Raw genomic sequence first — 24,029 nt, forward strand, 5'->3', positions numbered from 1 at the left:
GGAAGGGTTCACCGCCTGGCCAGAGCCTGAGGCGTTGCTGTCGCTAGTGAGGATCAGTTGATACCTTTTGTGAGATGGCCAAATGCCGGGTGGGCAGCGCTTCATGCTGAACATGTACACAGCAGCCTCAGCGGTGCTGAAGAGACGGCAGAAGCACAGGAAGGCACAGACGGCCACAGCAGAGGCCGCCCTCCCATCCTAGAGCGAAAGGACACAGGCCCCTTGGTACGCCGCCCCACGCACACCCAGGACAAGGGCTGGCGAGAGCTCCTGCAGACTTCGCAAATGTCTATGTTGTGGGCTGAGGAAATGACACAGTGTTAGGAACTTACACACATGTGCTCAATGCAGGGAGAATTCAGAGCCTCGCAGAAAACCAGGATCCTCAACAAAGCTCACTGGCTTGCCAGCTTCTCCTCAGCCCCGTCGCCACCCGACCTCAGGCTCAGCTAGCTGATCTTGTCATGCACTTACTCTCTTCTTCAAACCTCCTACCAGCCCTCCCCCCCCAATATAATCCTAACACCTTCAGGACAGCAAGGCTGAGCCCCAAGTGTGTTGCTGGACACCATGTACCATGCGAGGTTCCCTCTCCAGATGGGGAAACTCAAGGTAAGAGCTCGTTGGGCTCAGGAGGCACTGGAATGGGGTCCCCACTCAGCGATGTGCCTTCCACACCGGCTCTCAGCACGCTGGCTGGGGCCCTGACGGGGGCAGGACCCACGGGTGGCCTGTGACTGCCAGGCTCAGTCCCGCTCAGGTGCTCCAGCGCCCCCGGAGCACAGTTCCTCCCACTCACCACACAGTGCACGACACAGACGTTCCTGGGGTCTTCGCGGAGCCAGGCATGCATACTCCTGCAAAGGGTGTATAAGCTACACAGGTGTGGTGCCCGCCTAGCTGCCCAGCCACACTCGGAGACCTGCGGAGAGAGGGTCCTGCTCGGCTGTGCTTTGTGCCAGCCCGCGGCTCGGCCTCCTGCCTGCGACACACAGCACTGTCCTCTTGGGGCCTCCACAGACGTGGTGATGGGTGGGACCCCTCCTTGGCTGGAGTCCTCACACAGTCCATCTTGGCTAGATCCCATGCAACAGGACTAACTCACGACGATGCACAAAGAACCACCCTTTGCTATGTACTAGGTGAGTTCCGAGAGTGTGAAAAGCCATAGCCTCAAGCTTAAGAAGTTGATGGCCTGTGGCCACATGGCCCACTGGAGCTAGGAGCCATTGGGGCGGGGGAGGGGGGGCAGGCATGGAGCGGCCGCACAGTCTGTGTGGAGAGACCTCCTCTCCAGCTCACTCTGGCTGCCCCAGTTCATGGATGCCCCGTGAGCTGGAGATCTGGCCAGTGCCGAAGTGAGAGGCAAATCCAGCTCCTGGAATGGCGCTGAAGTCAGAAAAGAATAAAAAGACTAACCCGGGGCCACTTACCCGGTTGTGGAACTTGGAGGCCCGGTAAGTCCTTGGAGACAGGTTGTACACAGCATAGTGCCCTGGGTGCTTGGCATCCAGAAACAGCCTCACGTCTTCTATGTTATTTTTGATGGCTGACTCCACACCTTCTGCTGGGAAGGACATCACTGGAACAGAGCAGGCCCCGTCAGCCACGGCATTCTGGTCTGGCAGCCTCCTGCAGCCTTCCCCAGCACTGGTCGCCTACTCATCACCCTCCCACGGAAGCCCAGCCTGGCAGGGACTACCACACAAGAGATGCCACAGAGCCAACCACAGGCACTTCTGGGAGCACCCAGACAGCCCAATGCCCATCAGGTTCTCCACGCGCCACAATTGACTTTTCACCCAGCTGCAGATGCAGATGTACCCAGCATCACCTCAGTTGTGCAAGCAGCTGGGCTGACTACCCCGCATGGACCAGGACATGTGCTGAGCACAGGCTGCCCTCCTACTCTCTGGTATGGGGCCCCCAGCCATGTATCAGGGCAGGTCACGGAGGCCAAGGGGTCTGGAGAGGAGGCATCTCAGTTGTTTTCACCAAACCCTGACCCAGGTACCCGACAGAGGCTTAGCACCAGGGCTGCAACACACAGAAAGGGCCAGGCCCATCAGACAGCCTGACCCACTGGGCGTACCTGCAATTCTGGACGTGACGTAAGATATGTCCAGATCACCCTTTGCGTAGCTAGAATTAAAAGAAGCATTTAATCACAACAGGAAACATTGAGCAGTGGGCACCAAAGTTTTAACCGGCTGAAGGCAATGTTACACAGATGAAGGCAAGTCTAGGTGTAGCCTAGCACCTCCCACATGCTGCCCCCGCATTTACCTAGCTACAGACTGGATGACCTTGGAGGATGTGTCCTTGAGGTTGGTGAAGAGCCGCTCTGTCCCACCCCGAAGGATGTCAAAGAAGCCACCGTAGGGCTGGTCGTACTCAGCCAGAGCCAGTCCTGCATGACACGGGCCTCAGTAGGTCACGAGCAGGCACAGGAGGCGGGCTGAGGGATCCTCTCGCCCCTCAGCAGGCCCTGCGTTACACAGGCTGGTGCGACTGTGGCCCCCAGCCTCAGGAATCAATGCAGCAAAGAGTACCATGCAGTCCTGTTCTCGGCTGCCTGAGGGAGCTCTACCTACTTGTGGGAGACACAGCTTCACAATGGCAACTACACACCACACCGCCTTGGCCATGAATATGAGGAGAGACAAATGAAAGTGAGTCTGAGGCCCTGGGACCTGAAGCAGCACCCTAAGGGGCTGTGGCAGGAGATGGATTTGGGTCAGTCTCTGCGTAGCTACAGGAACACCATGCTCACACAGCATGATACAGGACTAGGCATCAAAGAACCAACTCACTCCACAGCCAGGGGAAGCATGCCAGGCACTGCGTCACGGTTGGGCACACCGTGTTTGAGCAGAGGTGCCCACGGCTCTGGCCAGATGCAGGGACAGAACCCTCTTCCCAGAAAGTAAAGATTTTGAGAAAGGACCCAGAACCCCTGACAGCTCCAAGTAAGGGGTGAGGAGCAGTCTTGGTCCATGCTCAGTATGGTCACATACCTACGCGAGGACCCTTCTCACTCCCACAGCCACGGCCGCTGGAGATGCCGAACCCTTCGGTACCCACTCTGCACAAGGTGGAAGACCGTGCTCCTGTCTGCAGCCCTGTCCCTACCCTGCTTTGCCCTGTCAGACAGTAGCTACTGTTTTGTAGATTCAGGCACAGATGCTAACAACCTTGCCCCAGAGAGATCTGGTGCTCTATCCCACACTGGGAGAGTTCCTGGGACATGCTCCACCTGGAGAAGAGTCATTTCTCTCTGAAGTGGATGGTACAAACTGTGCAGGCCGTGGCACCACTTCTGGTTCTGGGCTGCAGCCTGACTTCTGGAGGGGCTGTTAGCCTGAGGCCAGTTGTACCCAAGAGACGGATCCCTGTTTAACACTAAATGGAAGGCAGGTCGGCTCCTGCTCCTGAGGCCCCACATGAACTTCTATGGACACAACCCAGGGCTCTTCTGGACCCCGTCCTGGTCCTCTGTCCCTCCGTGACTTGGTCCTTCCCAGAGGGCATGGGCCCACCTGAGATGCGGTTCCCACAGGAGGGTGGAGCCCAGACCCCACCCTTGCAGTATGCCTTCTGCTACCAGGCTACAAACCCACGGGTCTTCCTCGATGCAGGCTGGGTGCCTGGTGTGTGTCAAGAAAGGGGACATTCCTGTGGGGTGGTCTGTAGGCGGGTCAGGGCATTCACCTCCACTGTAGCTGCTGTTTGTGGGGCCTCCGGGAAGAGGTGGAGCTGGAGATGACCCTGGGTTCCCGTAGCCTCCATTCTGCTCCAGCAACTGTAAGAGTTGAGGACACAGTGAATTCTCTAAGACTGGAGCTGGTTTACACCCACCCTCTGCTGGTGCTCTCAGTCTGAAAGCACTAGCAGTGGGCCAGATTACTCACCTGTCTGCTACCTGTTTTGCTATAATGTACAAGGAATCCAGATGGAGGGCACATCATACTCACAAACAAAACCTTTACTCACAACTCTCAACCGACATTCAGGATAACCAGGAAGCAGCAGCTAGCCACAACCCCCACCCTGGTCCTATTGTAACACATCCTTTATGTTTGTGGGTTACAGACTCAACTCCTCTTCCACTTCCTTCTGATCCGTGCCATCCGTAAGCAGATGTAGTGCATGTCACCCTGAAGGGTGAGAGCGGAGACACTGGGCTGGGCTCCTTCACCAGACCCTCACACGAAGCGTGCATGTGCTGGCAAACTAGGCGTGGAACAATGCTGTTTGGGGAGGTGGATGGCTCCCAGAGGATGAATGAGCATTACTAGGACCAGAACACACTGGGCATCCCTATCAGCAGCAGCCCCTCTTCCCTGATATCCTGAACAAAAAGCAATGTCCACAGTCCTGTACCCTAATCCTCACGGTCTCCAGGGCAGTCTCCTGTACTCTGAAAGGGCTCAAGAGTTCACAGGCAATGGCTCCTGGGAAGTTCTCTTTCTAGTTCAGGAGTGGGAGAGCGGCTGGTGAGAGGATCTGACAGCCAGGAAGCAGACAAAAGAGGAACCAGAGTTCCTGTCTCTGCACCGTGGTCTAAGAAGGACCTCCTCTCAGCAGAGACAGAGGCAGGGCCAGAGGGGAAGACAGCAGGGTCTGGCCTGAGCCTTGTGCTGTACATAGCAATGTCGATTCCCAAACAATCAACCCCCATTCCTTCCCCAGGGGTGCTGGCTGGGCTTGGCTTCTGAACTGTCCCAGGCTGCAGCACCTTTACCTTCCTGGCCTGCCTGCTCTCCCCAAGCAGGCAGCGTGTGGGGTCTCAGCACAACAACCACCAGACAAAGTAGAGCTGGCAGCTGTGTGCGTGAGATCCCTGTGGGTAGAGCTTGGAGATGAACATGGCCAGGAGACTGGGAAACGATGACCAGACACCTGATTCCAGCAACTCTGAGATGCAGAAAGAACACACACTATTGGAACCTGAACAAGAGCTGCCAGGTGGGAGAGACCTTGGACTCATTGATGTCAGACACCTGAGTCAGGACCCTGAGAGTACCCAGTACGATAGCTGTGAGCTCTCAAGGGTCCGTGATTCAACCCTGAGAACAGGTCCTTCAGGGTAACCTTAAGAACACACAATGGGGGCTGGGAAGGTAGCTCAGAGGTAGAGCGCTTGCCTCGTATGCAGAAAAAAGCCGGAAGTAGCACTGTGGCTCAGGCAGTAGAGTGCTCGCCTTGAGCCGAAGAGCTGAGGGACAGCGCCCAGGCCCAGAGTTCAGGCCCCATGACTGACCAAAAAAAAAAAAAAAGAACACACAATGGGTGACACCCTGAGGTCACCCTCACCTCTGTGATGGGGGCTTTGGGATTCACGTTCCTGGTCGTAGCAATCTCCTGCAGCTGGCGCACCACCTCAGCGATGGACAATCGCTCTTCCGGGTTGACCTTCAGCATGGAGCCTGAGGAAGAACACAGCAGCACTCATCCATACTGTCCAGAGCCTTGAGCCTGGCCCAGAGCACTACCTGCTCTTGCTCAAGACTCAAGGCCACTCACTTTACAAGTGATGACTTCAGAACTGGGAGAGAGATTGATGGAAGAGAACAATCATACAACAGAACAAAATGATCAGAAATGGCTGTTCAAAGCACCATAAGCTCAACAAAACAAGGGCAGGTGGGTTTCGTGGAAGAAGTCCCACAGGGATGCTGTTAGAGCATCATGACGGTGAGCACTGGGGAAGCTCAGCTGGTGAGTACACCCTCAAAGCAACAGGGAGGCTCATCCCCTAGCTCCCTGTATCAAGCAAACGCAAATAGGAACTTACGAATGAGATCATGGAAGACTGTGTATCGAGTGTCGTTCACAGGGATTGAGTACTTCCCATTGACTATCCGAAGTTTTGCTCCATCCTCAAAAGGATGCTGCTGGAAACACAGCAGGTACAAGATGCAGCCCAAGGCCTGTGAGAGAGCAGAGAGTGAATGGGGCCTAAGGGATCAGTGTGCATGCTGCAGTCCTAGTGTATGGGGGGGGGCCTAAGGGATCAGTGTGCATGTTGCAGTCCTAGTGTATGGGGGGGCCTAAGGGATCAGTGTGCATGTTGCAGTCCTAGTGTATGGGGGGGCCTAAGGTATCAGTGTGCATGTTGCAGTCCTAGTGTATGGGGGGGCCTAAGGGATCAGTGTGCATGCTGCAGTCCTAGTGTATGGGGGGGCCTAAGGGATCAGTGTGCATGCTGCAGTCCTAGTGTATGGGGGGGCCTAAGGGATCAGTGTGCATGTTGCAGTCCTAGTGTATGGGGGGGCCTAAGGGATCAGTGTGCATGTTGCAGTCCTAGTGTATGGGGGGGCCTAAGGGATCAGTGTGCATGTTGCAGTCCTAGTGTATGGGGGGGCCTAAGGGATCAGTGTGCATGCTGCAGTCCTAGTGTATGGGGGGGCCTAAGGGATCAGTGTGCATGTTGCAGTCCTAGTGTATGGGGGGGCCTAAGGGATCAGTGTGCATGTTGCAGTCCTAGTGTATGGGGGGGCCTAAGGGATCAGTGTGCATGTTGCAGTCCTAGTGTATGGGGGGGCCTAAGGGATCAGTGTGCATGTTGCAGTCCTAGTGTATGGGGGGGCCTAAGGGATCAGTGTGCATGCTGCAGTCCTAGTGTATGGGGGGGCCTAAGGGATCAGTGTGCATGTTGCAGTCCTAGTGTATGGGGGGGCCTAAGGGATCAGTGTGCATGTTGCAGTCCTAGTGTATGGGGGGGGCGGCGTGAGCCAGCTCTGGACATGAATGAGCCCCCCCCACCCCGTTTCCTCAAGGACTTTTTTTTTTGGTGCCAGTCTTGGGGCTTGAACTCAGGGCTTGGATGCCGTCTCTGAACATTTTTGCCCATGGCTAATGCTCTACCACTTAAGTCACAGCTCCACTTCAGGCTTGTTCCATGTTTAACTGGAGAAAAGAGTCTCATGGACTTTGCTGCCTGTGCTAGCTTCAAACCACGATCCTCAGATCTTGGCCTCCAGAATTGTGAGGATGACAGGTAGGAAGCCACCAATGCCCAGCCCTTGAGGACTTTGGCAGGACACTAATCAGGCTACTTTTCCTTGTATGGAGTCTCATCCTCTGGTTGAGCAAGCCAGTGACCATGCCCACCCAACAGGAAGCCTAGCTCCCCTACCTCCTCCAGAAAGGTGCACAGTTGGCAACAGCAAGCCCAAACTCTAACTTCCAGACCAAAATGCTCCCTTAGTTCTGGGGACTTGTGGGCTGGCAGACACCAGCAGCTTGCCACCCGGGGCATGGGGATGCGAGGAAGGAGAGATGTGCTCCATCCTGACGCACTATGGCGTGGGCGGCACCAAGAGCTCCATGGCCACAGAGCCAGTGAGCTCTTCCTGAGGGTCATTCGGCCCTTCAAACGCAACTGTGTGGAACACCAGCACTTTATCCAGCCAGGAGCCCTGGACACCCAGACACTGAGATGAAGCATGTTAACTGTGTTCCTATGTCCAGATGTGCAACAAAGGCCAAGATTCAAAAAGCTAACAAAGATACAGTATGGAGCCCCATGATTCCAAACACAACAGGACTTCATCTAAACCCCATGTTCACCAGTGTCAGTATGGGCCTAAGTCCTAGAAACCTGGTGTCAGGCCTTGACACCTTGACAGCGTGAACTGGGTGGGAGCTGAGCTTCCACTGCCCCCGGTCCCTGCAGCTACCCAGGGAGTGCCGGCGGCCTGGCACAGTGGATGGCAGGGCTCATCTACACATACCAAGGTCTTCCTGAACAAGGGGGGTATGTGACACTGCAAAACATACACATCCTAAGATCTTCAGAATCTTCAAAGTGGTATTTTCTTTTTTTTTCTTTTTTGGGTCCGGTCGTGGGGCACTGTCCTTCAGCTCAAGGCTAGCGCTCTACCACTTGAGCCACAGCGCCACTTTGGCTTTTTTCTTTTTGCTTATGTGGTGCTGAGAAATCGAACCCAGGGCCTCATGCATGTAAGGCAAGCGCTCTACCACTGAGCCACCTTCTCAGCCCAAAAGTGGTATTTTCTATGCTATGATGAAGGGCCAGCTGTCCCTAGGAAACTTCAGGGTAGTGCTGGCCACTAGAAAGACTAAAACAGGACCAGAGGACTGGGTCTTCAACCTCTGGGAAGGAGAGATGATCTCCCGTTGCCAGTGGTATAATGAGTCATGTCTGTGTACAAAGCCTCCGTAGAAACCACAGAAGCAGGTTCCAGTACGCTGGGTGCCTGGAAGGCTTGGCAGGTAGAGGGTCCTGGAGGGTCCTAGGCATCCGAACCCTTTTATTATCCTTTATAATAGGTGAAAGTGGTAAATAGGTTCCTTACCATTCAAGCTAATCAAACTTCAGGAAACTTTGTGGAAAGCCCAGTGTGAGAGTCAGCTGCCTGGCACTGTGACTGGTACCTTAGATAGGCAGAGTCCACTGCAGGGACTGAGACCAGCACCTTAGACAGGCAGAGTCCACTGCCGGGGACTGAGACCAGCACCTTAGATAGGCAGAGTCCACTGCCGGGACTGAGACCAGCACCTTAGACAGGCAGAGTCCACTGCCGGGACTGAGACCAGCACCTTAGACAGGCAGAGTCCACTGCCGGGACTGAGACCAGCACCTTAGACAGGCAGAGTCCACTGCCGGGACTGAGACCAGCACTTCGAGGGGCAGGTCAGGAAGGAGCCTTGCCCCGTGAGTCTGACGCCGTCTCCGCAGACAGTCAGCACTAATTGGACGAAGGACGCCTTGGGGGCACTCTCTGTAGAACGGACTGCTCCTGAGGTCACACAGGTCTGAGGGAGGGCAGAGGAGCTGCCCTCAGTGGACGGGGACAGAGCAAAAGGAGCAGAGGGCTCCAGGAATCAGCCAGCCATGGCAGAGACATCCTTGGGTCTGGAGCTGGGGCCAGGTACAAAAGTGTAGAATCTCACTGCCAGGACAGATACAGACACAGAGCCGTGCCGACACCCCAACTTCTCTGTCAATTCACCTCAGCTAGAAGCAGTCACCGATGATGCTTCGGAAAATGAAGACAAAAGAAAAAGGAATGGATAGGGAAAGGGGTGGTGGGGCTGTGAGGGCTCTGGACAGTTGGGGCAGGTGGCCTCTGGGTTGTGCACAGGCCGCTGCTCCTGACCAGGCACCTCCAGGAGAGTCACTAGGGCCTCACCCAGATATCCTGCTTCTCGCCGATGGGGAAATTGGAATACAGGTCTACGATTTCTGGCGTTCTGTACATGGGTGTGGTGTTTCTTGTGATCTGAAGAAAAGCACAAATGTGTAAAGGTCAGGTTACACTTTCATACTGATGCCCTAAACCTTTCAACTCTGCTGCAGGCTAACAGTACCCTGTCCCCCCACTGTGCCTCGGAAGGGTCTCAAGCCACGCAAGTACCTACATACTGCCACTGTGGCTTCTCGCACAGAACCCCTTGTGGGGTACCAGGGCTTAATAAAAGCAGCCACACCCAGGTATTGACCTGCTCAGAGGCATGTTGCATTCAACACAAGAAACCTACCCCAAAGTGCACAATAGGCCCGTTCATGTGAAGGCTAATGCCTAGGGAGCTAACAAAAGCTTTCAAATGAATTCATGGGCACAAGTCTGTCACATAATCTGGAACAGACAAAATACCAGGATTACTGGTTGGCCAGATTTTAAAAGGCAGACACCTACTCAGAAGGAGGAAATTGGGAAGATTGGGGTTTGAGGCCACTTGAGCATAAATTTTGGGATCCAGCCAATAAAAAGTGGGGCATGGTGGTGTGTGCTTATCATCTCAGTTAAGCAGAAAGTATAGCAGGAGGACCACCATCGAGACCAGCCTGGGAATAATGCAAGACCCTATCTGAAAAATATAAAAGTAAAAAGGGCTAGGGACATGGATCAGAGTATCTACCTAACAAGTACACAGTCGTTGGTGTCCAATACCATCAAGAAAAAGAGAAAAACATACACACACACACATCCCAAAACACCCCCAAACCAAGAGATCTACACAGCACAAATACCATACAATACCTACATAGTAAATGCACAGTGGACAATGCATGGTATGGTGAACACTATTCCAGCCTAAGACTGCATTCATAAAGACACTGCGTCAACATGCCCAGGCAGTCAGGGACTTCTTCAGTGTGTGAGACACAAGCAAATGAAAATACAGGTGGACTGTAATCTGAGAGGCCTCCCTGAAGACAGCACAGTGGCTAGCTAGACAGGTTTGTTCAAGATGCAGTGCCAACTAGGGCTTGTATGCACAAGTAGGACTTCAGGAGACAGAGATGAAGAGTAGTCAAGAGCTAGTGCGGGCACTTTTGCTGGCCAGGGGCACTGAGCAGGACAGTGGGGCCTATGCCCCTCTGTGTTCAGCCACGGGAACACTGAGCTGTACACTTATGACCATGTGCTACCATGTGTGAGAGATACTTCAACTAAAAACCTTACGCCACTTACCCTGACATCTCTGACACAAAGTAACACTTCACGTGGCAGCTCTGCCAGTGACTGCAACATGCTGACAACAGCCCAGGCCACAGGTACTTAGCTCAGGGTGCACACAGGAGACTACAGAAAACCAGGTGAGACCACTCACTTCAGGAGAGGCCCACAAGTGGAAAACAAGCAAAACCAGACTCAAATCACCAACGTGAGTTTCAGGGGGAAAAACAGCAAAAAATTACAGCAGTTGGGAGAAGTGAGGAGAACAAAGCCACTCAGAATCTCGCAAGTTAATTTGGAACATTTTTGTCCTATGTGACTATGGAGAAAACGGCACCTGTTTCCTCTTACGAATAACAAAGAGATGAGCAGGTGCAAGGGCTCAGGAGGCAGGCAGCACAGCCAGTGAGGGAGGAGCCATTGTCACTGCGGCAGGCTGCATCAGAAGCCAGGAGGGGGAGGACAGGAGGGCTGGACTTGGGGAGCGATGACTAAACAGGGGTGCCAGACTGGATGATCTAGACAACTCTGTGAGTCCACTGGAACGGAGTCGCACACACTGTTCGGCAGGACAGGGTGCTGACCAGGGAAGGCAAACCTGCTTCCTAAGCTCCAGCCAGCCTTCTTGAGCTGCAAGCTCTGCCAACCAGCTTGAGCACCAGGTAGAAGTGAGGCTCCACATGGAGTGCTCTGGGCATACCCTCTGACGTGAGGAGAGGACTCACGGGTTTACAACTGACTCAAGAGGGGGCTGGAGGCATGGTTGAAAGGAAAAGCAACTGCCTAGGAAATGTGAGGCACAGAGTTCAAACCCCAGACTGCCCAAAACAGAACAAACAAAAAACAACTGATCTAAGAAGCTTGGCTGTGAACTGATGGCTAACCCCCAAGAAGCCCCGAATGCCTCTAATAAAGCCTGTTCTTGTGAGGGAATAAACACAAGTTCTCCTCGCAGGCAGCACACCAGTGCACGGCCACAGCACGGGGCCCAGACACATCCGTCAGCCTGTGAAGGGAGTCTGGCCTTGAAGAGCTCCGCTCAGCAGCACGGGCAGTGTCCTGCCAGTGACATCTTTCAGCAGGCAGCTCCTCCTCCACCCACCCAGGAGCTCTCTGCCCAGCATCTTGCACTGTCCTCTGCTCTTCACTTTCTGTATGATCCACAAAGCCTGCTAGCCAGTCTCATCAACACACCTTGCACACCTTCCTGCAGGGACAGGAGCCATCTAGACAGAGCCACCGTGGCTCCCAGCAAGTATGTATGGCTCTAAATAATTCTTAGAAATACATTCCCACATTTGGAACAATGGACTGGTTCTGAAGATGAACATGGTCACGGCTACACGTACTATGAAATGTGCTCACTGCAGTGAGCCGCATGCTTACAACGGTTACAATGGGAAATGTTATGTGTACTTTTCAGCAACTATGTTTTTTTAATCCTAGAAATAAAACAGGATTAAGGCATTCAGAACCAAGTCTGGCCCAAGGAGGGGGAGATAAAATGAATCCTCCCTCTAGTGACATGTCTGTAGCCACAGACTAGTGAAGACAGAGGGCAGCAAGAAAGGGTCCCGACGCTTGGCGAGGTAGTCAGCTCTGTCTGGTTGACTGGAGCACACTTACACATCTGCCCAAAGAAGCACAGGGGACAAAAGGTACACAAGAGAAAAGGAAAAGGGACCAAACGTGGCTTCCACAGGGCGCGGGCTTCAGCGCCACACCTCACCTCCTCCTCCACCATTGCTCGCTTCTGGGCGCTCCAGCTGTAGTCCGGGCAGTGTGAAATGGTCGTGGCGCTGCCAAAGTCACACAGCTTAATAGTTCCCTGGTTACTAAGCAGCAAGTTTTCAACCTGCAAAATTCCAAAGGACAATCCTTATGACCCGAGTTCCTAATATGAGTCCAAAAGACAGTACTATGAGCAGGTTCAGTAAAATCACCCAGGAATACCAGGCATGACCAGCACCGTAGCAGGCAGCCACTCTGCACCGAAAGTAAGTCATTTTAAAAATTAAAATTACAGACCAAGTCAAGTGCGGATGACCCTTATCTGTAATCCTAGCTACTCAGAGGCTGAGATCTGAAGATGCAAGTCTGAACCCAGCCAGGGCAGAAAAGTTCATGAGATCTGTAATTAACCAGCAAAAAGCCAGATGTGGAAGTGTGGCCCAGAAGATGGAGCACAGCCTTGAGAAGCCAAGCGAGAATGTGAGGCTCTGAGTTCAAGCCCCAGCACATGTACACAAGTACACACATACATGTGTACACACACACACACACACACACACACACACACCCAGATAACCCTAGTCCATCACATGAGAAACATAATGAGCCTGCAGAAAAGACAGAATAGGAAAGAATTGCAATATGCTATTATAATGCATTAAATGTATCATGACCTGAGAAATAAATCTAACAAAAGATGGACAAAAGACTTCTTGTGCAGCCAGACACTAGTGGCTCACACCTGTAACCCTAGCTACTCAGAAGGCTGAGATCTGAGGATTGCAGTTCAAAGCCAGCCCGGTAAGGAAAGTCTACAAGACTCTTATCTCCAATTAACCACCAGAAAAGCAGAAGTGGTGCTGTGGCTCAAGTGGTAGAGTGCTCACCTTGAGCTGAGGAGCTGAGAGACAGCACAGGCCCACGGTAAAAAAAAAAAAAAAAAAAAAAAAAAATTCTTGTACATAAAACTGTAAAATGATAATTGTAGAAGTTTAAGAAAGGCATTCTAGCAGGGCACCAGTGGCTCACGCCTGTAATCCTAACTACTTGAAGGCTGAGATGAGGATTATGGTTGGAAGGCAGCCCAGGCAGGAAAATCCATGATACTCTCATCTCCAACAAAAACTACTCAGAAAAAGCTGGAAAATAGTGCTGTGGCTCAAGTGGTAGAATGCTAACCCTGAGCACAGAGAGGCTCAGGGACAGTACCCAGATCAAAGCACCCTGAGTTCAAGCACCAGGAACAGAAGAGAAAAGAAGAGAACAGAACAGAACTCAATAGATTAAAAATAAACAGAGAAATATACTATACTATTCCTATAGTGAGGCACAACATTATAAAACTGTGGAACCTGCCCCAAGCACCCCACGGCAAGGCCATCTACTTAAGTCCCAAGAGCCAACATTAGCCATCACCAGTTGTACAGTTCACAAACCAGGAATGGTTTTTATAGTTATAATAGTGGGAGGGAGGCAAAGAAAGACTTATATAAAAGACACATAAAATTACATGACATCCAATTCCAATGCACAGTCTTACTGGCACCCCACACCATATTAAGTGCCATGCATATCCATGCACACCCAACAGAGTGGGGTTTCCCAATAGAGGCCAGCACAAGCCAGGAGCTGCTAACATACCCTCTGACTTCAGAGAACCCCTTCCACAGGTCAGGAGGACAGGGTGTGGGGCAGCACAGTCCATGACAAATAAGGAGAAGGAAATTAAGTGTACACCACCACAGGGAGAAACTCCATGAGACAAAGGCCTACAAAGGATACTCTTCCACAGGACAGTCACAGTCCTTCAATGTAATTCCACAGTCCTACTACGGGTGCTCTACAGTCCTTCAATGTAATTCCACAGTCCTACTACGGGTGCTCTACAGTCCTTCAATGTAATTCCACAGTCCTACTACGGGTGCTCTACAGTCCTTCAATGTAATTCCACAGTCCTACTACGGGTGCTCTACAGTCCTTCAATGTAATTCCACAGTCCTACTACGGGTGCTCTACAGTCCTTCAATGTAATTCCACAGTCCTACTACGGGTGCTCTACAGTCCTTCAATGTAACTCCACAGTCCTACTACGGGTGCTCTACAGTCCTTCAATGTAACTCCACAGTCCTACTACGGGTGCTCTACAGTCCTTCAATGTAACTCCACAGTCCTACTACGGGTGCTCTACAGTCCTTCAATGGACACTCCACAGTCCTACTAGGGGTGCTCTACAGTCCTTCAATGGACACTCCACAGTCCTACTACGGGTATTCTACAGTCCTTCAATGTAATTCCACAGTCCTACTACAGGTGCTCTACAGCCCTTCAATGTAACTCCACAGTCCTACTACGGGTGCTCTACAGTCCTTCAATGTAATTCCACAGTCCTACTACGGGTGCTCTACAGTCCTTCAATGTAACTCCTCAGTCCTACTGCGGGTGCTCTACAGTCCTTCAATGGACACTCCACAGTCCTACTACGGGTGCTCTACAGTCCTTCAATGTAATTCCACAGTCCTACTACGGGTGCTCTACAGTCCTTCAATGTAATTCCACAGTCCTACTACGGGTGCTCTACAGTCCTTCAATGTAATTCCACAGTCCTACTACGGGTGCTCTACAGTCCTTCAATGTAATTCCACAGTCCTACTAGGGGTGCTCTACAGTCCTTCAATGTAATTCCACAGTCCTACTACGGGTGCTCTACAGTCCTTCAATGTAACTCCACAGTCCTACTACGGGTGCTCTACAGTCCTTCAATGTAACTCCACAGTCCTACTACGGGTATTCTACAGTCCTTCAATGGACACTCCACAGTCCTACTACAGGTGCTCTACAGTCCTTCAATGTAATTCCACAGTCCTACTACGGGTGCTCTACAGTCCTTCAATGTAATTCCACAGTCCTACTAGGGGTGCTCTACAGTCCTTCAATGTAACTCCACAGTCCTACTACGGGTGCTCTACAGTCCTTCAATGTAACTCCACAGTTCTACTACGGGTGCTCTACAGTCCTTCAATGTAACTCCACAGTCCTACTACGGGTGCTCTACAGTCCTTCAATGTAACTCCACAGTCCTACTACGGGTGCTCTACAGTCCTTCAATGGACACTCCACAGTCCTACTAGGGGTGCTCTACAGTCCTTCAATGGACACTCCACAGTCCTACTACGGGTATTCTACAGTCCTTCAATGTAATTCCACAGTCCTACTACGGGTGCTCTACAGCCCTTCAATGTAACTCCACAGTCCTACTACGGGTGCTCTACTGTCCTTCAATGTAATTCCACAGTCCTACTAGGGGTGCTCTACAGTCCTTCAATGTAATTCCACAGTCCTACTACGGGTGCTCTACAGTCCTTCAATGTAATTCCACAGTCCTACTACGGGTGCTCTACAGTTCTTCAATGTAATTCCACAGTCCTACTGCGGGTGTTCTACAGTCCTTCAATGTAACTCCTCAGTCCTACTGCGGGTGCTCTACAGTCCTTCAATGGACACTCCACAGTCCTACTACGGGTGCTCTACAGTCCTTCAATGGACACTCCACAGTCCTACTACGGGTGCTCTACAGTCCTTCAATGTAACTCCACAGTCCTACTACGGGTGCTCTACAGTCCTTCAATGTAACTCCACAGTCCTACTACGGGTGCTCTACAGTCCTTCAATGTAATTCCACAGTCCTACTACGGGTGCTCTACAGTCCTTCAATGTAATTCCACAGTCCTACTACGGGTGCTCTACAGTCCTTCAATGTAACTCCACAGTCCTACTACGGGTGCTCTACAGTCCTTCAATGTAATTCCACAGTCCTACTACGGGTGCTCTACAGTCCTTCAATGTAATTCCACAGTCCTACTACGGGTGCTCTACAGTCCTTCAATGTAATTCCACAGTCCTACTACGGGTGCTCTACAGTCCTTCAATGTAACTCCACAGTCCTACTACGGGTGCTCTACAGTCCTTCAATGTAACTCCACAGTCCTACTACGGGTGCTCTACAGTCCTTCAATGTAATTTCTCAGTCCTACTACGGGTGCTCTACAGTCCTTCAATGTAACTCCTCAGTCCTACTACGGGTGCTCTACAGTCCTTCAATGTAATTCCACAGTCCTACTACGGGTATTCTACAGTCCTTCAATGTAATTCCACAGTCCTACTACGGGTGCTCTACAGTCCTTCAATGTAATTCCACAGTCCTACTACAGGTGCTCTACAGTCCTTCAATGTAATTCCACAGTCCTACTACGGGTGCTCTACAGTCCTTCAATGTAATTCCACAGTCCTACTACGGGTGCTCTACAGTCCTTCAATGGACACTCCACAGTCCTACTACGGGTGCTCTACAGTCCTTCAATGTAATTCCACAGTCCTACTACAGGTGCTCTACAGTCCTTCAATGTAATTCCACAGTCCTACTACGGGTGCTCTACAGTCCTTCAATGTAATTCCACAGTCCTACTACGGGTGCTCTACAGTCCTTCAATGGACACTCCACAGTCCTACTACGGGTGCTCTACAGTCCTTCAATGTAATTCCACAGTCCTACTACGGGTGCTCTACAGTCCTTCAATGTAATTCCACAGTCTTACTACGGATATTCTATAGTCTTTCAATGGATATTCCTTTTTTTTTTTTTTTTTTTCGATCATGGGGCTTGAACTGGGTCTGGGCGCTGTCCCTCATTTCTTCAGCTCAAGGAGAGCGCTCTACCACTTGAGCCACAGCACCACTTCCAGTTTTCTGTTGGTTAATTGGCGATAGGAGTCTCATGGACTTTCCTGCCCAGGCGGGCATGATCCTCAATCTCAGCCTCCTTAGTAGTTAGGTTACAGGCATGAGCCACCGGCACCCGGCCCTTCAATGGATATTTACAGTCCTTCAAAGGATATTGTACAGTACTGCAGTGGATACTCTAAAAGATGGAACTACACATAGGAGAGATGAGTCTCACCATTTTACCACACAGAAAAGACACACACAAGCAGAGAAAACAGACTGCCTTAGGAACACAGCACGAAGTCAAGGAAAGCAAAGTAACCACTGAAGCTAGGCAGCTGGAGTGGCCAGTAGGACACGCTACGCTATGTACGTACCTCTAAATTCTTATGCCCACACCCCAGCAGGCAGTGAGGAGGGACAGAAGCCTGGGTGGGGCCTTGACAAGGTGAGAGGCCGCAGACATGCCAGGGAGTAGTCAAGGTGCCTTACTGGGAGACAAGGGATGTCAAGCCCAGGGCAAGCTCAATCTGATTCTCCACCCATTTTATCCTTCACACACACACACACACACACACACACACACACACACACACACACACACACACACCAATCTGATTCTCCACCCATTTTATCTTTCACACACACACACACACACACACACACACACACACACACACACACTACAATCCACCACACTTTAAAGATGTGAACCAGAAAATTCCTGATTCCTCAGTTAAGTCTCCTCCCTGACTATCTTCCCCTTAGTACCAGATGCACCAAGGTTTCTGAATACTGGGAGGTATTCGAACTTTGAAAAACCTTCCTTCTGAAATAACTAGGAAGGGAGAGAGGGAGGTGAGGTACAGAGGAAGAGGATAGAAAAAAGCACCTCTGCTGGGTCCTAGGAGCGTTTTTAGGCTACCCAGGATGGAGCACAACCCAGGGGGTTTTCCGGGCCTCACTAGTGTTTGAGACAGGGCATTTGTCCAAGTAGTTACTTCAAACCCTGATTTTTTTTTTTTTAATTGGTCGTGGGGCTTGAACTCTGGGCCTGGGCGCTGTCCCTCAGCTCTTCAGCTCAAGGTGAGTGCTCTAGCACTTGAGCCACAGCACCACTTCCGGTTTTCTAGTGGTTTATTGGAGGTAAGAGCCTCACAGACTTTCTTCCCCAGGCTGGCTTTTGAACTGTGTGTGATCCTCAGATCTCAGCCTCCTGAGTAGCTAGGATTACAGGCGTGAGCCACCGGCGCCTGGCTTAAATCCTGATTTTTTTAAGCATCTTGAATTCAGGGGACAATGAAAGTCAGGCGGAGCCACAGTTCAACATCAAGGCAGAAACCTGTAAGGCACAGTGCACATTCCTCAGCTTCTAGAACCCAGACCTGGATGGGGGAGGTAGAATGAACAAGAGGAGAGAGTGGGCCTCAGGAACACCACCAGCTGGGCATGCAAGGCCAAGCTCCTGGCACCTAGGGTCTTACACGTACAAAGGCCAGACTAGGAGTAGGAGAACAAGTAGCCTGTGGGCTCAAGTTTGGGGCCAGGTGGAGAACGGAAGGAACATCAACCCTACCTCCTATCACAGCCAGCCTTCAATGTGAGCAACACCTAATTAGGAAAGGACAGCTCCAGCAAAGAGGGATGGCTTGGGGAAACGAGAGCGTCTGGGCTGCCCAAGGCCTAAAGGAATCAGGAAGGGCTGCTCCACTTTGGGGAAAACTGCAGGAGGCCAGCAGCTGACTGCCTGAGCAGACACTCGGGAATAATGTTCGTTTCGTTGAACAACAAATGGTGCTACGATTCTGGAAGAAACCTCTCAGATGTACGTACAAGTATCTGGCAGTAAAATGGCTTCAGTGTTCTTCAGCAAAAACAATCTTGGTCAGGAGTTAGGTCTAGCACAAACTGTGGATGTTGGAATATTCTCACAAACTCCTGAATTTGTTTTGTTTTAAAGCAAAATAGAGGGGCTGGGAAGGTGGCTCAGTGGTAGAGTGCTTGCCTTGCATACATGAGGCCCAGGGTTCGATTCCTCAGCACCACATAAGCAGAAAAAGCTGGAAGTGGTGCTGTGGCTCAAGTGGCAGAGCACTTGCCTTGGGCTAAAGAGCTGAGGGACAGCACACAGGTCCAGAGGTCAAGCCCCATGACCAACAACAACAACAAAAAACAACATAAAGCAAAATAGAGTAGTGAGGACTGGGAAGGTGGCTCAGTGGTAAAGTGTTTGCCTTGCATGCATGAGGCCCTGGGTTAGATTCCTCATCACCACATAAGCAGAAAAAGCTGGAAGTGGCACTGTGGCTCAAGTGGTAGAGTACTAGCCTTTAGCCGAAGAGCTGAGGTACAGCACCCAGGCCCAGAGGTCAGGCCACACAACCGGCAAAAAATAAAAATAAACAGAGTAGTGAAAATAAGGCCATAACCAGATGTCTGTCCTTCTTTCCTTTCTTCTTTCCTTCTTTTTTTGTCAGTCACTGGGTTTGAACTCAGGGCCTGGGTACTATCCCTGAGCTTTTTTGCTCAAGGCTAACATTCTACTACTTTGAGCCACAGCTCCACTTCTGGTTTTCTGGTATTTAACTGGTGATGAGTGTCACAGATTTTTCCTGCCTGGGCTGGCTTCAAACTACAATCCTCAGCCCTCAGCCTCCTGAGTGTGAGCTAAGCCACCTGGACCCAGCATCCAGGAGATTTCTGTAGCACATACAATTTTTTTTTTTTTTTGCCAGTCCTGAGGCTTGAACTCAATGACTGGGCGCTGTCCCTGAGCTTCTTTTGCTCAAGGCTAGCACTCTACCACTTGAGCCACTACTGGCCTTTTCTGTGTATGTGGAACTACCACTAGGCCACATTCCCAGCCACAGCACATAAATCTTTAAAGAGATTGTTACATTATTGCTTAAGTTCAATGAATCAAATACACAAGCCAATTATAAAAAAAGACAAAAAGTAAGTCAATTAGGCAGGTGCTGGTGGTTCACACCTGTAATCCTAGCTATGCAGGAGGCTGAGATCTGAGGATCTCGGTTCAAAGCCAGCCCGGGCAGGAAAATAAACCAATAAACCACCAGAAAACTGGAAGTGGTGCTGTAGTTCAAGCGGTAGAGTGCTCGCCTTGAGCTGAAGAGCTGAGGGACAGCTCCCAGGCCAAGAGTTCAAGTCCCAAGACCGATCAAAAAAAAAAAAAAAGGAAGTCAATTAAAGAACAAGGTTCTGACAGATATAAACATCATGGCATTCAATTTCATTAACAACCAGAAAAAGTGAAATCACAACACACATGACTGTCCTCCCTGACCAGGCTGATTTAACTCTGCTCCTGCACACATGTGGGAGGAGCCGACGCCATCCTAGCAGCAGGAGACCACTGGTGATACAGCCTGCAGGGGGCGCTGCATGTGTGTGATGCCCCCTCCAAGGTCAGAAGGTCAGGGCCACAGGGAGACACCCACCCCGTCCCAGACCAGGACCAAAGCCATGCTGGCCAGTACAGGACCCCGAGAGCCCAGGGTGACAGGACAAAGCAGTGGGGGCAGTGTGAAGACAGGTGAAGCGGTCCGGCCTCAGGAGGCAGGCCAGGGCGAGGTGTGAGGGTACCTTGAGATCTCGGTGGATGATGGGCGGCTTCTGCCTGTGCATGTGCTGCACGGCTCGGCACGTCTGGTAGAAGATCTTCAAAATGGTGTCACAAGACAGAGGACCTTTAGACTCTACTCTCTTTAGGAATTCCACCAGTTGTCCTAAAAGAGACGATTGACTTTAATCACCCTGGGCTGTGCTGCGCCCCTGGGCTCTTTGTAACTTTTGTCTTTTTTGTGCTAGTACCAGGGCTTGCACTCAGAGCCACAAACTCTCACTGGGCTTTCTTGCTCAGCAATGGCACTTTACCATTTGATTGAGGCCTCTGGTCTGGCATTTTGCCGGTTATCTGATGGAGTCTTGAAGACTTTCCTACCTGGGCTGGCTTCACACAGAGATCCTCCACACCTAGGATTACAGGCAAGAGCCCCGGTGTCCAGCTGAGCCTTTTCTGGGGCCACAGTCAAGGTGGATGCCCAGCCCGAACCACTCTGGGAAGCTCGGCGTGTGAGACAGGCAGCCCAGGGCAGCACAAGAAGCCAGACAGCCAAAGGAGAAAAACATGCTACAGCCACAGAGCAGACACCCTACTGCCACAGAGAGGAGGACTCCAGAAAAGCACGTCCGCGTGTTGTCCTCACACCACTTCCAGTGGAGGAGCCTGTCTGTGCACATGATACTCTCATAACAACGCGTGCAGACTTGAGCTGGAGGAGCGTGCCTAGCTGTGGCTCCTCAGGCACAGCATCACACCAGGGAAACTGAGGCTCTTGGGATCGGCTGGGAGGTTCTGCCAGGTGCAGGCTAGACACAGGGCCAGCCAGCTGTGGACGCTGCACGGCCCCCACAGGCAGCTCGAGGTCCACCCTGTCAGCTCCTGCCTTGCGTCCACATTCCAGCTGCAGCTCCAGGCTGGGTGGCCCCGAGCCTTCTTTGCCCCAGAGATCCTAAGCTGCTGAACCTTGCTCTCCACAGACTGGCCCCCGTGGCACCCTGCTCATCAACAGCCACAGCCTCACCTCCTCCCTGCTCCCTGGGGTGTCACCCTTAGCCTCCTTCCTACCCTGCCTTGTGATCTTAGCACCTGCTACTCCACCCAAAGCATGGGTACGTCCCATGCTTTCCTTCTGCAGCTCCTGGCTAGCACCCTCTTCCCAGGCCTTCTCTTCCCACCCTACCTAAAGCACCCCTCGTCCCCTGCCCTCCTTGAGTCTGGCCTCAGCCGAGTGGAGCAGCTTCTCCTGGACGCCCAGTGGCACCTGGGTTACTGAACACAGCAGCACCAGCAGGTTGGTTTCCACAGTGGCTGAAGATTCTGTGTCTGAGCAACCCTCTTGGCTACCCCAGCCCAGCGATCCCAAGCTGGCCCTCAAATCTGGCTGTGTCAAACCTTTCCCAGGCCCAGCCCCAGCTGCCCACAGGTTTCTTCAGCGGCCCCGGAGGAACAGGGTCCTCACAGTTGGCCAGGCCTGCGTGAGACAGCCCGGGCCTAATGGCCCAGAGTAGAGGTGGTGACCTGATTTTTGGGAAGGACAAGATGCAGAGTAACTGGACTGTGTGCATTCTCACTGAAAATAGATGCGTTTTTCTTCCTTCTTCCTGTTTTGGTGGTACTGAGGTTTGAATTCAGGGCCTTACACTTGACAGGCAGGTGACTTACTACTTAAGCTATGCTTCCAGCCCCTTTTTTTTTTTTTTTGGGTCCGGTCGTGGGCCTGAGCTCTGGGCCTGCGCGCTGTCCCTCAGCTCTTCAGCTCAAGGCTAGCGCTCTACCACCTGAGCCACAGCACCACTTCCGGCTTTCTTTCTTTTTGCTTATGTGTTGCTGAGGAATCGAACCCAGGGCCTCATGCATGCAAGGCAAGCGCTCTACCACTGAGCCACCTTCCCAGCCCTTCCAGCCCTTTTTGTTCTCAACGTTTTCCCAACTGGGTCTTGCTTTTTGTCCAGAAGAGCCTGGACCACGATATTCCTATTCATGCTTTCCATCTAGCTACAGGACAGGCCTGTGTCACTGGCTAAGATAGGGTCTAAGGTACTTTTGCCCAGGCTGGCCTCAAATTGTGAAACACCTTATCTCAGGCTCAAATTTGTGATCTTCCGGCCATGGCTTTCTAAGTGCTAGGACTATACACATGAGCCACCGCATCCAGCCAAGAGATTATCTTTAAAAACAAAAACTCCAACATGTAGTTGAGCGGGAATGGCTAAATAACTCTCTCTTCCCTCACTCAGGTGGAGAGTGGCCGCACTACACCTCACACCCTCTGCTGACAGGGGGCGCCGGGCGTCCAAGGCTCGTCCAGTGGGCCCGACGCGGGCCATGGGAGGGTTCTCACCTGTCCCGCTTCTCAGATGCCTTGCAGCTAGGCAAGCCCTCGCCAGTGCAGCGGGCACACCCACAAGCATCCTGGCACTTGGTTCACCAGGCTCACCAAAAAGCAAAATCGGAATTTTCAAGAGAGCAAAGCAAGGCAGTGGCTGAACTCCTCTGCCTCCCAGCACTAAATCCAATCTGGGCACCTTCTCCTCCACGTCTCATATACTAGTGAGGTGAACTCCTGCCGCAGCTCCTGAGTCCTGGATCTGAGGCATGTGCCACCACACCCAGCCGCAATAGGGAACATTACTGAGAAGGAAAAGTACACACACTCAAACCCCATTTCGATAAATGTGGTCTCTACTTTTTTAATAAGTACTCATTTGTAGGGGCTGGGAAGGTGGCTCAGTGGTAGAGAGCTAGCCTTGCATGCTTAAGGCCCTGGGTTCGATTCCTCAGCACCACATAGAAAAAAAAAAGCCAGAGGTGGCGCTGTGGCCCAAGTGGTAGAGCGCTAGCCTTGAGCTGAAGAGCTGAGGGACAGCGCCCAGGCCCAGAGTTCAGGCCCCACGACCGGACCCCCCCCCCCAAAAAAAAAGTACTTATTTGTAATCAAGTGAGTATAGTAACAACAAGCATCCAAGAAGGAGATAGCTGAGGTGGAGGCCTGAGCTAGAGGAGTCCACAGCCACAGCACTGGTATCCCAGCCTGTTAAAGGCATAGCCGGGATAGCACCCAAACTCAATTTCCAGACACCATGCCAGAGCTGCAGAGAAAGTGAGGGTCACGAGAAAGACTCTCATGAAGGAAGGAGGCCGCACAACAGACTACAACTAGGAGCTCTCATGGATCTTGGCTGGGGGTGGGGGGACATGGATGATATGAAGATCTTTTGAGACCAACTAGAGACAGGTGAACACGCATAGTGTGCAACAACCACCATCAAATAGTGAAGGTTTTCTTGGGTGCACAAATGAAGCTGCAGTTGTCATAGAAAAGGCTCCTGCTCTCGGGCAGTAAGTGCCATCAAGAATGTCTAGTCGTGAAATAAAACAACTACAAGAAAATGTTACAAACTAGCGAACCTATAGAAATCATCAAGTTTCCCAATGGTTTAAAACCTCAGAATTAAAAGCTGATAAAAATACATCAAAACACGCACTTAAATTTCAAGGTTGACGACTGGGAAGGTGGCTCAGTGGTAGAGCGCTTGCCTTGCATGCATGAGACCCTGGGTTCC

At 51.7% G+C, this 24,029-nt stretch overlaps 1 protein-coding gene across 2 annotated transcripts in view; it reads right to left on the reverse strand.

Moving 5' to 3' along the window:
- Gak (cyclin G associated kinase) overlaps positions 1–24,029 on the reverse strand; it is a 61,201-nt gene that overhangs the window by 27,218 nt on the left and 9,954 nt on the right. For both annotated transcript variants that reach the window (XM_042672762.1, XM_042672761.1), the window contains exons 5-15: positions 20,487–20,629; positions 12,163–12,288; positions 9,162–9,251; positions 5,798–5,933; positions 5,317–5,429; positions 3,712–3,802; positions 2,287–2,410; positions 2,093–2,142; positions 1,434–1,582; positions 800–922; positions 65–198 (exon numbers count right to left, since the gene is read on the reverse strand). In XM_042672762.1, coding sequence (XP_042528696.1) covers positions 65–198; positions 800–922; positions 1,434–1,582; positions 2,093–2,142; positions 2,287–2,410; positions 3,712–3,802; positions 5,317–5,429; positions 5,798–5,933; positions 9,162–9,251; positions 12,163–12,288; positions 20,487–20,629 — 1,279 coding nt within the window. The remainder of the gene's footprint in view (positions 1–64; positions 199–799; positions 923–1,433; positions 1,583–2,092; positions 2,143–2,286; positions 2,411–3,711; positions 3,803–5,316; positions 5,430–5,797; positions 5,934–9,161; positions 9,252–12,162; positions 12,289–20,486; positions 20,630–24,029) is intronic.

Source organism: Dipodomys spectabilis, unplaced genomic scaffold (assembly GCF_019054845.1).
Source record: "Dipodomys spectabilis isolate Male_0828 unplaced genomic scaffold, ASM1905484v1 ptg000771l, whole genome shotgun sequence".
NCBI lineage: Eukaryota > Metazoa > Chordata > Mammalia > Rodentia > Heteromyidae > Dipodomys > Dipodomys spectabilis.